This window comes from Panulirus ornatus, chromosome 55 (assembly GCF_036320965.1).
Source record: "Panulirus ornatus isolate Po-2019 chromosome 55, ASM3632096v1, whole genome shotgun sequence".
NCBI lineage: Eukaryota > Metazoa > Arthropoda > Malacostraca > Decapoda > Palinuridae > Panulirus > Panulirus ornatus.
Window position 1 is genome coordinate 38742284 of NC_092278.1, and position 13479 is coordinate 38755762.

The following is a 13479-nucleotide window of genomic DNA, read 5'->3' on the forward strand; positions in this document are numbered from 1 at the left end:
TTACAGTTCTTTTTTATTGCATGAAAAGTGCACACTAGGAAGAATATGTTTAGATTATTATTAGTATGATTTGATAGACCCGAGTTTACTAGTTATGGTATGAGCATGGATAAGCATATGGGACATATATCCATTTTGTGTGGATGTGCCCTCATTTGTACAAGTGGTATAAAGATTATTTTTCATACATGCTTGCCATTTCCCACGTTAGTGAAGTAGCATCAAGAACAGAGGGAAAAATCCTTATGGCTCCTTGATCTGTTCCTTCTTTTGGAAAGTAATACAGGATGGATGGATTTCCAGCCATCTATTCCCTCGTAGTTGCCTTATACAACATGCAGGGAATACATGGACAGTTTTCTTCTTTCCCTATCCGTAGGGATAAAGATGTATAAACATGGGCATGCTTAATTGCATACACATGCAAATGTGTGATTTCATCATTGCATGTAGAATGTCAGTTGATGGAAGTGATATGTCTTTATTTTGTATATTTATGTAGCTGGTGTTCCCAGAATCAGCCTGTTTGAGGTAACACTATGAGTGAAAATCATCTTTGACAAGGCTGTAACACTGGGAGTAGTTTCGAAGAACCTCTCACTCCAAAGGAGTCTGCACTTTTCTACTTCTGGAAGTAGTGCAGCCTTGGGCTGCAGAAGCCTTTAGAAAAGTCCTGAGTAATACCAGGACTCATTAATAGATATTGGTTCTACGGTAATTATTAATAAATGTAAAAATGCAAATGATTTCTTTCATTTTCATATTTGATTTTGAAAATGGGAATACTTACATACATTTATTACCTCCCTTCAGATTGCACACCTCACTGCAATAAATCGCCGACTGACCCGTACTGTGAGCATGCAGAGGCTGGACATTGCAAGTGGACCAGAATCTGATGTTGAGGACACAGAAGAATATAGATTATGTTTAGAAGATGATGAGTCATCACCAAAGAAGTATGATTTCCTCACTAAGGATGAGAATGGAGTATTTGATCACATGAGAGAAGAAGGCAGAGTGAGAATACCTTCTTCTGGGAGTGATAGATCAACACCATCACCATCTAGGGAACCTTTGAATAGAAAAACATCACAAACACTTGCTGATGCATTCCTTGAGCAGTTGCCAGAAGTTAGAGTTAATGATGATGCATATCAGAATGGCTCTGCAACATGTGAAGAGAGAGAGGCATGCTAGTGACAGAAATATTTGACTTCCTTTTGTGGGAGTCAAAAAAAAATTGACTGCTAGTGATATGCAACTTAATGAAGTGGACAGCTTTAAACGTGAATTAGATGTAAGAAACATTTTTATTGATGTACATAAAGGTAGGAAAGAAAAGTAACTGAACTGAAAAATTCTTACGATGTCACCCCAAAAGTCCTTCCATGTGGGACACTAAATAACCAAATAAGTTTTCATGTATTTGACAAATTTTTGGCACTTTTAAGATTATTTTATTAATTTTGTCCTGTGGACCATGTCAGTTTAGTGTGCATTTATGAGTGTCTTTATACTTTCATATACATGAGGTAATTCTGTGAATGAAAGTCCTACAATGGTGGTAGTACTCAAAAGGTTGGGAAAATTTATTTTTGGCAGTTAGAATATATTGCATCACCATTCTTTGAGTACTGGGAAAGGCTTATAAGACATTGGTTGGTTAAAGCTGGTTTCCTATATTTAATGAGGATTAGCCAACTGATAGCTAAAACGGTTTGTGGTGGCCAAATGTAAAATATTTCTAAAGATTTATATACAGTCACATTTTCACACATATGATGAAATTCTAGAATCTTCATTATTAGCAAAATAGCTCTGGGTTAGTGTTAGGACCAAAGATACACAGTCCTTGGAAATGTGCATATATGATGCAATTTCTTTACTTAAGAATACTGTATTGTCATGTACTTTGATATAGCTCATCAGCTACTGTCATATACCTTGACATGGCTCACTAGCTATTGTTCTGTACCTTGCTATGGCTCATCAGCTGTTGTCATGTACATTGATATGGTTTATTAGCTATTGTCATGTGTTATGACATGGCCTATTAGCTCTTGTCATGTACCTTGATGTGGCTTATTAGCCATTATCATGTACCTTGATGTGGCTCATTAGCCACTGTCATCTACCTTGATATGGCTCATTAGGAAAAAGTACATGTAATGGAAGGGAATAATGACTTTCCTTAAAAAGCTAGAATAAAGCCACTGAACTGTAGATTTTAGAAATTAGCTGGAAAATGAGCCAAGAAAAACAGAGACCAAACTGTAGCAATAGGACATGCTTCACAAGTATTTATAGGCACAATCAATGTAAAGCTGTGATGTTTTCCTTGAACCTTCACTTTTCATAGGGAGAAGGAGGGTTAACGAAACCAAAAGAAACATATTTATTTATTTAGGTTTGAATTTTGTATGTACTTATGTATATAACAGTTGATTTATTTGAAATCTATTTTCTGTTGCATTCTCTATCTTTCCTTAAATATTGCACTATTTTTTTTATTAAAAGTTTTCTTGTTCATTCAACTGTCTTCCTTAATATTGTAAATGGGAGTGACAATCATAAGGTGCAATCCATTTGATTTTATATGTAATACTGTTTAACTCCCTGCCTAAAAAATTTCCTTTTGCTGCAAAATATTTTTTTTATAACTTGCAAATATCCCAGAGGTGCTACATTCACTCCTGTGATGTGGGTTTGTGTTGTTTTAAATATGAGCTGCTAAAAGTACTTTTTTTTAATCTCTTAATATTTGATGATGCAGAATAGTTCACATTTAAATGCTCACATTAAGATTTGAGATCCCATATGCTTTACATGGGTAGCTCCTGTATGTTTGTGGCTTTGTTTATTATTCGATTACATTTACGGCTGTTATTTGCAAGCATACTAGATCTACACGCAGGCACCCATCACTTAGTAATAGTTTGTTCAATACTCAATATTTCTATACTTGCAGGTTATCTGACATAGAAGGGAGTTTGCACCTACTACTGTGTTTTTTTTATCATCAGTAGTAAAAGATTTCAGTATATGAACTATGTTCATGGCTAACTTTTTCTCAGTATGTGTTAGTAAGAAACTTTCATTAAAAGTCCCAATAGAAACTTTGATATTGAATGTAATAATTCAGTTCACTGATGAAGAATGGACTTGTGCATATTAGAAAAATGGATACATTCCATAATGTTCCACAGTGTGAAATTTATCCTGAACAACAGTGATACTTCAATAAAATATAAACACATCATTGAATGATTTTCAGTGCTCAGCCCAAAAAAATTAAGGTAATATTATTTTCTTAATGTACAAAAAAAAATTTGGCCATGTACACTATATACCTTTTCTGTTTTCCTAATATCTCTGCAGAGTGGCCAGTGAAAAACCATATCTGAACATTATCATTACATATCCCTATACAAAGGGGTCAAAGGTGAGTGCTCAAATTACAGAGGTATAAGTTTGTTGAGTATTCCTGGGAAATTATATGGGAGGGTATTGATTGAGAGGGTGAAGGCATGTACAGAGCATCAGATTGGGGAAGAGCACTGTGGTTTCAGAAGTGGTAGAGGATGTGTGGATCAGGTGTTTGCTTTGAGGAATGTATGTGAGAAATACTTAGAAAAGCAAATGGATTTCTATGTAGCATTTATGGATCTGAAGAAGGCATATGATAGAGTTGATAGAGATGCTCTGTGGAAGGTATTAAGAATATATGGTGTGGGAGGCAAGATGTTAGAAGCAGTGAAAAGTTTTTATCGAGGACGGAAGGCATGTGTACGTGTAGGAAGAGAGGAAAGTGATTGGTTCTCAGTGAGTGTAGGTTTGCGGCCGGGGTGTGTGATGTCCCCGTGGTTGTTTAATTTGTTTATGGATGGGGTTGTTAGGGAGGTGAATGCAAGAGTTTTGGAAAGAGGGGCAAGTATGCAGTCTGTTGTGGATGAGAGAGCTTGGGAAGTGAGTCAGTTGTTGTTTGATGATGATACAGTGTGGTGGCTGATTCATGTGAGAAACTGCAGAAGCTGGTGACTGAGTTTGGTAAAGTGTGTGAAAGAAGAAAGCTGAGAGCAAATGTGAATAAGAGCAAGGTTATTAGGTACAGTAGGGTTGAGGGTCAAGTCATTTGGGAGGTAAGTCTGAATAGAGAAAAACTGGAGGAAGTGAAGTGTTTTAGATATCTGGGAATGGATTTGGCAGCAGATGGAACCATGGAAGTGGAAGTGAATCATAGGTTGGGGGGTGGGGGGGGGGGATTCTGGGAGCCTTGAAGAATGTGTGGAAGTCGAGAACATTATCTCGGAAAGCAAAAATGGGTATGTTTGAAGGAATAGTGGTTCCAACAATGTTGTATGGTTGTGAGGCGTCGGCTATGGATAGAGTTGTGCGCAGAATCCCCCCCCCCCCTATGATTCACTTCCACTTCCATGGTTCCATCTGCTGCCAAATCCATTCCCAGATATCTAAAACACTACACTTCCTCCAGTTTTTCTCCATTCAGACATATCTCCCAATTGACTTGACCCTCAACCCTACTGTACCTAATAACCTTGCTCTTATTCACATTTACTCTCAGCTTTCTTCTTTCACACACTTTACCAAACTCAGTCACCAGCTTCTGCAGTTTCTCACCTGAATCAGCCACCACGCTGTATCATCATCGAACAACAACTGACTCACTTCCCAAGCTCTCTCATCCACAACAGACTGCATCCTTGCCCCTCTTTCCAAAACTCTTGCATTCATCTCCCTAACAACCCCATCCATAAACTAATTAAACAACCATGGAGACATAACACACCCCTGCCGCAAACCTACACTCACTGAGAACCAATCACTTTCCTCTCTTCCTACACGTACACATGCCTTACATCCTTGATAAAAGCTTTTCACTGCTTCTAACAACTTGCCTCCCACACCATATATTCTTAATACCTTCCACAGAGCATCTCTATCAACTCTATCATATGCCTTCTCCAGATCCATAAATGCTACATACAAATCCATTTGCTTTTCTAAGTATTTCTCACATACATTCTTCAAAGCAAACACCTAATCCACACATCCTCTACCACTTCTGAAACTACATTGCTCTTCCCCAATCTGATGCTCTGTACATGCCTTCACTCTCTCAATCAATACCCTCAAGAGGTAAGAAAAACAATGAGAAAGGAAGCACTTTCACAGGGCAAATGCTTTGGTGAAATTTTATAAATCTATGACAAAAAAAATGTATGCTTTACGTATGACTCCTTTATCAGTAAGACAAGCCCAATAACTAAATATTTCTTGAGTCCACATCCTTCCCTTGTATTGAGAGAGAGAGCTGTGTCAATTTGGCAGCATAAAATTCACCTCCTTAATTGTGTTTAACTTACTAATTAACACTTCTCATTTGGTTGAAGAGCAAGCTGAAGACCAAGTGACATAAATCTCACATAATTTCCATTAACAATAACATAAGTCACAAATCATAAAACTTATACATTAATGACATGATACTAAGCTTTTAAAGCACGAATAGTACATATGGAATAGGACTGTCATGAAGATATTTGATATTTCCACTAGTACTAAGGCCATTACATTTCAAAAGTGTTTTTTTTACATGATTAACAATGAGATATACTGCACTTTGATTAACAATGATTTATACACTACTATGATTGTTAGTTTGCTCATATCTTTTAATACAAAAATCTTCTGTCTTCAGGACAGAGTGAATAGTCCTAGCAATGTACAATCCATGAAAATATAATTGTGGAAAATCAAGTGTGAACTACAATAAGCTTGGAGCAGCCACACCAACTCTATAGTTGAAAATATGTTCTACCCTACAATGTAGCAGCTATTATTTGCTGCTATGGGTTAAAATCAAGGTGTCCTTTGACTGTGCTGATTGAAGCAAACTATGGTAAACCTTAGAAGACCGAATGTATATCGAAGTCTACACATTATTATGAAGCAAAAACAGTACTGGTACTTTCAACTTTTTATCATTAGATGTCATACGCAATAAATCCAAATGAATTCTTCCAACATATAAAGAATTCATTTGGAGAGAAAATGGAAATGGGAGGACCCAAGTATTGACCTCGTAAGGTGGGCAAGCCCTTATTTCATGTAATATGACCTTTATTTACCAATTGCTTCTTTGTTTTCTTTTCCTAAGGCTTCATAAAAGTAAACAAAAATGTAAGCCATCCAAATTTCAATACCTGTGAACAAGTATGGTGAGACAACAGTGATAAGAGGTTCTGAAGCCTTAGTGGCAAACACAAGAAGTAATGGAGGAACTGATCATTGGTAATAACACATCAATGGTATGATTATCTGTGATAGGCAGATGACAGGTTTGTATTCAATACATTTAAGCAGAAACAATAATTTTGTACAGATTGAACAAGTGAACTTTTAACTTATCCATATGACACCAAAGTCTCGAGGATAAAACATTACATAGTATGAGAAATACCTCAAAACAGAAATGATAAACAATACAAGATTAGGACTGTCACAAAAATAAACTATTCTTGAAAGTCAGTGATGGAAGATAATGCTTTGTACCGTCCCTAACATCTACATGCACCTTGAAGTCATACAAAATGACGACCTCATTTCAAGTTGTTATACATATATGTTGTGAGTATAAACTGTGTTAAAGTGTACAGTGCTACCTGTTTTAAAAAGTGGTGAATCATTTCAAGAATCTAATTTTGTGAAAGTGAACTCTAAAATATAATAACAAAATCATGAGGGCATCAGTTTAGTTCAAAAACTGACTAGAATATTCACAGTATTTAGCAATCACATTCGAATGTTCCATGTACTTCTAAATGCACAACTTGCAACAAGTTTTGGCCCTAGAGTAAGTGCCAGAATACACTACACAACAGAGCCATACCCCTACAATACCAGTCAATGTGATTTAGAAAACAGTTTCTGTTTCAGAAACACTTTTCTTACTTTGGCAGGAGACAATAAACATTAGGGTACTGCATATCACATGACAAGTGTTTTAATAAAGTTATTCTAATGCCCACAAGATAAGCATTACTCCAGCCCTGTTATTTGTTTTTAAAATCTTACTTTCATTCCTTAGGACTAGAACACTACCTTAAAGCTAAAAGTAAGTATGGTGAATATGCATATATTGAAGCCTTAATGTATCAACACACCTAAAATGATGAGGTATTCACAATTCTAAGTATACAATTTTTACAGAAAACTTTTTACTCCGAAGAGCATATAAATGTTAAGGCATTTAATAAAAATAGTGAACACACAATTTAGAAAATTTTCTTTTTTACAAGAACATGAATTTTAATTTTCTGGTACAAAAGTAAACCTGCAGATTTCAACAAAAAACACACAAACATATTTATGTTTCTGAATCAAATGGGGAAAATGAAATACTGAATAAAGCCAGGTGGAGGCAGTGTACTTGGTGGGAGGCAGGACAGTCAGGAAACCATGTGCAGAAATGCATGAGACTGAAGATGGCAAAAATCATTAGAGGGAGTTGTGCAGCAGATTTTGGGTAAAATAAAATGTGAGGAGGAAGAAAAAAAAGCATGACTCCAAAATATATATATTCTTCACGTTTGAATGCCATTTCCTGCATTAGCGAGGTAGCACCAGGAACAGACGAAGAAAGGCTGCATCCTCTCACACCCATTCTCTAACTGTTATGTTATGCATCAAGACCACAGCTCCCTATCCACAAACAGGTGCCACAGATCATTCTAAGGTGCATCCCAAATGCTTCACATGCCCTAGCCCAGTCCAGCAACAGCAAACCGATCAAGTATACCATATCATTCCAATTTACTCTATCCCATGTATGCCTTTCACCTACCTGCATGTTCAGGCCCCAATCATTCAGATCTTTTGAACTCCATCCATCTCCAATTTGGTCTCCCCATTCTCCTTGTTCCCTCACTTCTGTTATCCTTTCCTCACTCATTCTCTCCACATGTCTAGGCCATTTCAGCATGTACATGCTCTTCAACTCTCTCAAACACACTATTTTTATTATGATACATCTTCCTTAATCTTTCATTACTTACTCCATCAAATCACCTCAACTGCATATTGTCCTCAAACATTTCATTTCCATCACACCCATCCTCCTCTGCCATGCCTTGTATCCATATAATACTGTTGGGACTACTTTTCCTTCATACATAATTCATTTTTGCCCTCCCAAATAAGGTTTTCTCTTTCTAAACATTCTTCACCACTTGCCTGTGCCAACTCAGCTAACATAAAAACCACTTCATCTTTGACTGCACATCATGACTTTTTTTTACCAACTGACAAACTTTCAAAACATTGGGTCTCTTCATTTGTTCTATTGGAGTCATTTTTTAGTCCAAAGTTGCAATCCATTTGGTCTACTCATTTTTTGTTTTAATTCTTTAAGAGGTTTATCCATGAAGAAGTCGAGAGGTTGAAGCTGCTGGTGGATAGTACATGGTAGGCAGCCACTGAACACGAAGGTATATTACCGGTACTAGCCGCCTGGGTATCATGAGGGTTAGTGATGGCAGTTTAGTGAGCCTTAACTTCAGTGATTGTCAAGTTTTGCTCCTCTAACCCTGGTAGCTGCCTTTTATTTCTGCCTTATCCAAATGTGGACTGCTGTCCCTCTGTTCACAAAAACACAATCTCTCCTTGTCACATAAAACACAACACTTAACTCATACATCTCATTCTTCATAGCTAAATTTTCCTGCAGTGAGCACTATGCACCAGCTCTGCCTTTTGGGAAACAATAGACAGAAGCAGCAGGTACGAATATAATTTATACAAGAGCACTGGGTAGACACATTACGTAGAAGTAGTAGGTAGGAGCATTAGGTGGGATCACTGGGTAGAAGTAGAAGGATGGAACATACGGTGGACACATTAGGCAGTAGTCAATGGGAACAAAATGTAGAAGCCTCTAGAAAACACTGCACTTGAGTTGCCCTCTGCCAGTGGGCTGTCAAGGGTGAGGCACTAAAGATTAAGAAGTGACTCTGGAGTTCACCAGTTATGGAGACTTGCTGTGGCAACACCAGTAAAGGAGTTCCAGGAGAGAATGGGTGTGAGAGATATAGACAGATTGATAGACTGAAGCTGACTAGTCAAACAAAACTAGAAATGGTGCTCAAGTGTTATAATATTGACAAATCCACTCACTCATAGGTGTGCTCAATAGTGTAACTAAAATAAACCCTTTGTCATTTTCACGGTGGTTAACTGACCTATTAAACACATACGTTAGACATGATTCTATACAATATGGGCATTTTAGTTGATAAATAATGGAAAACACTCAGGCAAAGCAAAATCTTAGGTAGTAGTGACAGTGACTACTTGGGACCACTTCCACATACTTATAGAAGATGCCTAATACATTACCTTCTGCCCAGTGCAGCTTGATTTTTAGAGACTTTTTTAATGAAAAAAGTACATTTCATAGGCCATAAAATTTGGTACTGAGATGTGAAATAAAAGAGGGCATTGGTTCAGTGGAAGGAGATGGGGGAAGATATCTATAAGCAGAATCATCCTAAATAGAATGAGAAGAGAATAAAGTACTGAAAAGAGCAGCTTCATCAGCTGGGAAGTTAGCTATAGACCGATTAAGTTGGAAGAGATGAGAAATGGTGGAAATGCAGAAGTTACCGAAAATACTCCAGGTTAAGGATCAACATGACTAATTAGCAGAAGTCAAATCAGTACTCTGTCTTTTCATTAAGTTGTGCTTAAGTTCATAACAGGTTTACAATGGTTCCAAGAGGAAATAAAAAAATGGAGTGGGATTCAGGAGAAGAGATAAATTTCATGGCCTGATACACTCTGTTCCTAAACAGATTAGAATGGTAGTAATCAGACCATGACCAGGAAAGGAAGGACACAGGACTCCAGCCCAGCTGGGATAACCTCTGCTATGTGATGAGTACAGCTGGAAGCATCTCAGCCAGCAAAGCAGTAATCTTCCCATGGAAAGTGAGTAAAAAAGCTGCATGGGATGACCACTGAGTCTATTATGGCAGAAATAGTATATGAATAGAGAATTCAGAATTATACAGTAAGTGTGATTATGATGTTCAGGAACTAATGTTGAGTGTTTAATCATTTGTTCCAGATCATTAAGGAGAGAAAAGGAAAGGCTTCACCTTCAGCAGGGGTCCCCAGTCTTTATGAAATAGTCGGCCACTTTACCAGTAAGTAATCAGTGATCAGCTGCAACAGCCATAAGCAGTAATCATGCAATGTGACTGAAACTACTTCAAAGGATTAAAACATGAAATGAGAATAAAAAATGCAGAGCTGTACTGTACATTCCGATAAAACAAAAAAAAAATAATGAACTAGCACAATGTGAATCTGTTTAAAAAAGTGCTACATAAAGAGTCTTCTTTAGTACCAAATAAGGCATAAAAAATAAGGGCCGATAAAAAGCAGAACACATATCATAATACCATATGAAGGACATATCATAATACCATATGATTCCTTCAAAATCATTCATCCTTCTCCTAAGTCTTTCTCTCTTTAGTTTATGTTTCTCGTTTACCCTAAATGCAAATAATCAAATCAAACTTGGTTATCTTCCCAAGTTGCCAGCTACACATTGCATATTTTGTATGACTCTCATCCGGTCACATGCAGCCACAAAAACAAGGCTTGTGAATCCCTGACCTAGAGCCTAACTAATCCTTGTGGTGCATAATGAAATTATGTGCATACAGGATTTCAGTGTGTGGATGACATGAAAGCATAGATGGGAGGTTAAACATTCAGAGCTGTGCAAAGTTGCAGGGAGTTAGGGTAAAGTATATATCATTCATACTGAACATTAAGTGAACCTTTTCATCAAAAGAGATATCTTTTCTAATGTGAATATTCTCATACATACGTACATACAAACAAAAAAACTAAATCTAAAAGTGGTACCCTTCATTAATACTCATACACATGCATACATACAAAAAAAAAAAACTAAATCTAAAAGTGGCACCCATCATTAATACTGTCACATACTGACTTTCACTCTTATGTGATATTTGCCACTTACTACTTTCTCAACAATTCAACATGTAGCAAAACACACATTTTTGATGGCCAAGTAATAAATCTATAACTAGGAAATCAACACAATGTTAACAAAACTAACCAAGCTAACCTGAATAGCTTGAAAACCAAAGTAGTGCACCTATGATACCTTACAAAATGTAAGGCCCTCTTCAATCTCACTGCGAACATCCCCTGTCAACATAAAATTGACAACAGCTCGGGCTAAATAACTTGTCACTGCAACTGGAGATGCATTGTAGAAGGATGATATGTCTTCAGTTCCCTCTCTTCCTAGGTCCTACATAACAAAACAAAAAGATCATTATACAAGTCATTCTTACTTACCTGTATAAGCAAAAATTCATAATTTTTTTGTTTACATTGATCATCTTGCTTGTTTGCTGATTTCCTGCATTAGTGAAGTAATGCCAGAAACAAAGAAATGGCCTCATTTGTTCACATCCACTCTCTACTTGTCATGTGTAATCTACCAAAACCACAGCCCTTATCCACAACTGGGCCTAACATACCTTTCAATGGTTTCCTCTGACCTCTTCATATTCCCTAGCTCACTCCAATGACAGCACATCACCCCCTTTAAACAATACCACTCCATTTCACTCTATCCCACACATGCCTTTCACCTACCTGCATATTTTGAACCCGAGCACTCAAAACTTTTCTATCTCCATCCTTCCACATCTAATTCGATCTCCACCTTGTCCCCTCCATTTCTGACACATGCACCCTCTTTATCAACCTCTCTTTACTCCTCCCCTACATTTATTCAAACCATCTCATCACACCTCAGTTTCCTCAACCATATTCTTCTCATTAATTCCCCTCTTTTTTACCCACTAGATCAACCCTCTTCATACCACATATTGTCCCCAAACATTGAATTTCCAAGAAATTCATCCTCTTCTGTGTATTAACATCTAAAGCCCACACCTCATACCCATGCAACACCATCAGGACTACTATTCCATCAAACATGCATATCTTTGCCCTCAATGACAGTGAGCTCTCTCTCTACACGCTCCACAATGAGTCCATAATCTTTTTCCCAAACATCCTATGGCTCACTTCAACTTCTAGTTTCATTGGCTGCCAAGCCCACTTCCAGGTATCTGAAATATCCCACTATTTCCAGGTTCTCTCCATTCAAACTTGCACTCCAAATATACTGTCTCTTTACACAGCTAAACCTAACTCCTCTGCTTTTATTTACATCTACTCTCAACTTAGTCATCTAACACGCTCTCCAAACTCGGAGACTGGCTTCTGCAGCTTATTTGAATGTGCTACAAATGGCATGCCACCAGCAAACAACAACTGACTTTCCTCATAAGTGTTCCTACCCCTAACTTACTACAGACCTGCCCCACTCTCTAAAATCCTCATATTCACCTTCCTGAACACTCCATCCATTGACATATGAAACAGCCAAGATGACATTACATAAGCGGATTGCTTCTAGAACCTTTCAAAAGGTTAAGAAGCAGTACTGGAGTTCACCAGTTATGAAGACTCTCTTGCCATGGCCACCCCCTTAAGGGAGTTCTCGAAATGAACAGGAATCAGAGATGGAGAAAAATAGCTTGTTGAACCCTTTCCTCCCACAGTATATATTCCTAATACCCTTCTCCAAAGAGCACCTCTATCAACCCTATCTTATGCTTGCTCCAGATCCATAAATGTCACATACAAATCTGGGTCTCGCAGTATTTTTCACAAACGTCTTTCAAAGCAAACAACTACTCCACACATCCTCTACCACTCACCACTCTTAAAACCACACTGTTCCTCCCCAGTTGTTGCTCTGTGTATGCCACCACCCTTTCAATCACCACTTTCCCATACAACTTGCTCGGTAATTTTAACATTCCTTTTTGTCCACCTTAACACGTATTCCACCAATCCTCAGGCACCTCACCATGAAATGTGGATACCTGTACACTGAGAATCCTAACCAACCAATTCCATCAACTCTAGCCACTGTGCTGCAATTCATCTTTCAACTCCTCTTCTCTTTTCACCAGACCACTTACCATGACTCTCTCACTTCACATAACTCCACATCCTAAAGACCCCACATCTGCCATCCAATCATTGAACACATTCAACATCCCATCAATATACTCACTCCATCTCCTCTTCACCTCACCTGTACCTGTTATCATTGCTCTATTTGCCCCTTGATCAAAGCTTTTTCTTTAACAGAACTTTTAACAAATGGAAAGATTTAGCAATGATAATAGAAAGCAGTACCATTGATACCTTCCGTTCCTTGACTGATATCATTTGCATCTCTTTGGGTACATGAAAATTTAGTTCTTTTTTCTTTGAATCACCTGAAGGCCTTTCTCCTCTTACCACACTACTCCATGAGTTTCTATT

At 37.6% G+C, this 13479-nt stretch overlaps 2 protein-coding genes across 6 annotated transcripts in view; one reads left to right on the forward strand and one right to left on the reverse strand.

Moving 5' to 3' along the window:
• Positions 1-3262, forward strand: part of Evi5 (ecotropic viral integration site 5) — a 275848-nt gene extending 272586 nt beyond the window's left edge. For both annotated transcript variants that reach the window (XM_071693513.1, XM_071693512.1), the window contains one exon: positions 814-3262. In XM_071693513.1, coding sequence (XP_071549614.1) covers positions 814-1200 — 387 coding nt within the window. In that variant the 3' untranslated portion in view covers positions 1201-3262. The remainder of the gene's footprint in view (positions 1-813) is intronic.
• LOC139765716 (probable phosphorylase b kinase regulatory subunit beta) overlaps positions 2391-13479 on the reverse strand; it is a 217915-nt gene continuing 206826 nt past the window's right edge. For all 4 annotated transcript variants that reach the window (XM_071693507.1, XM_071693508.1, XM_071693511.1 and 1 more), the window contains one exon: positions 2391-11377. In XM_071693507.1, the coding sequence (XP_071549608.1) occupies positions 11219-11377 (159 nt within the window). In that variant the 3' untranslated portion in view covers positions 2391-11218. The remainder of the gene's footprint in view (positions 11378-13479) is intronic.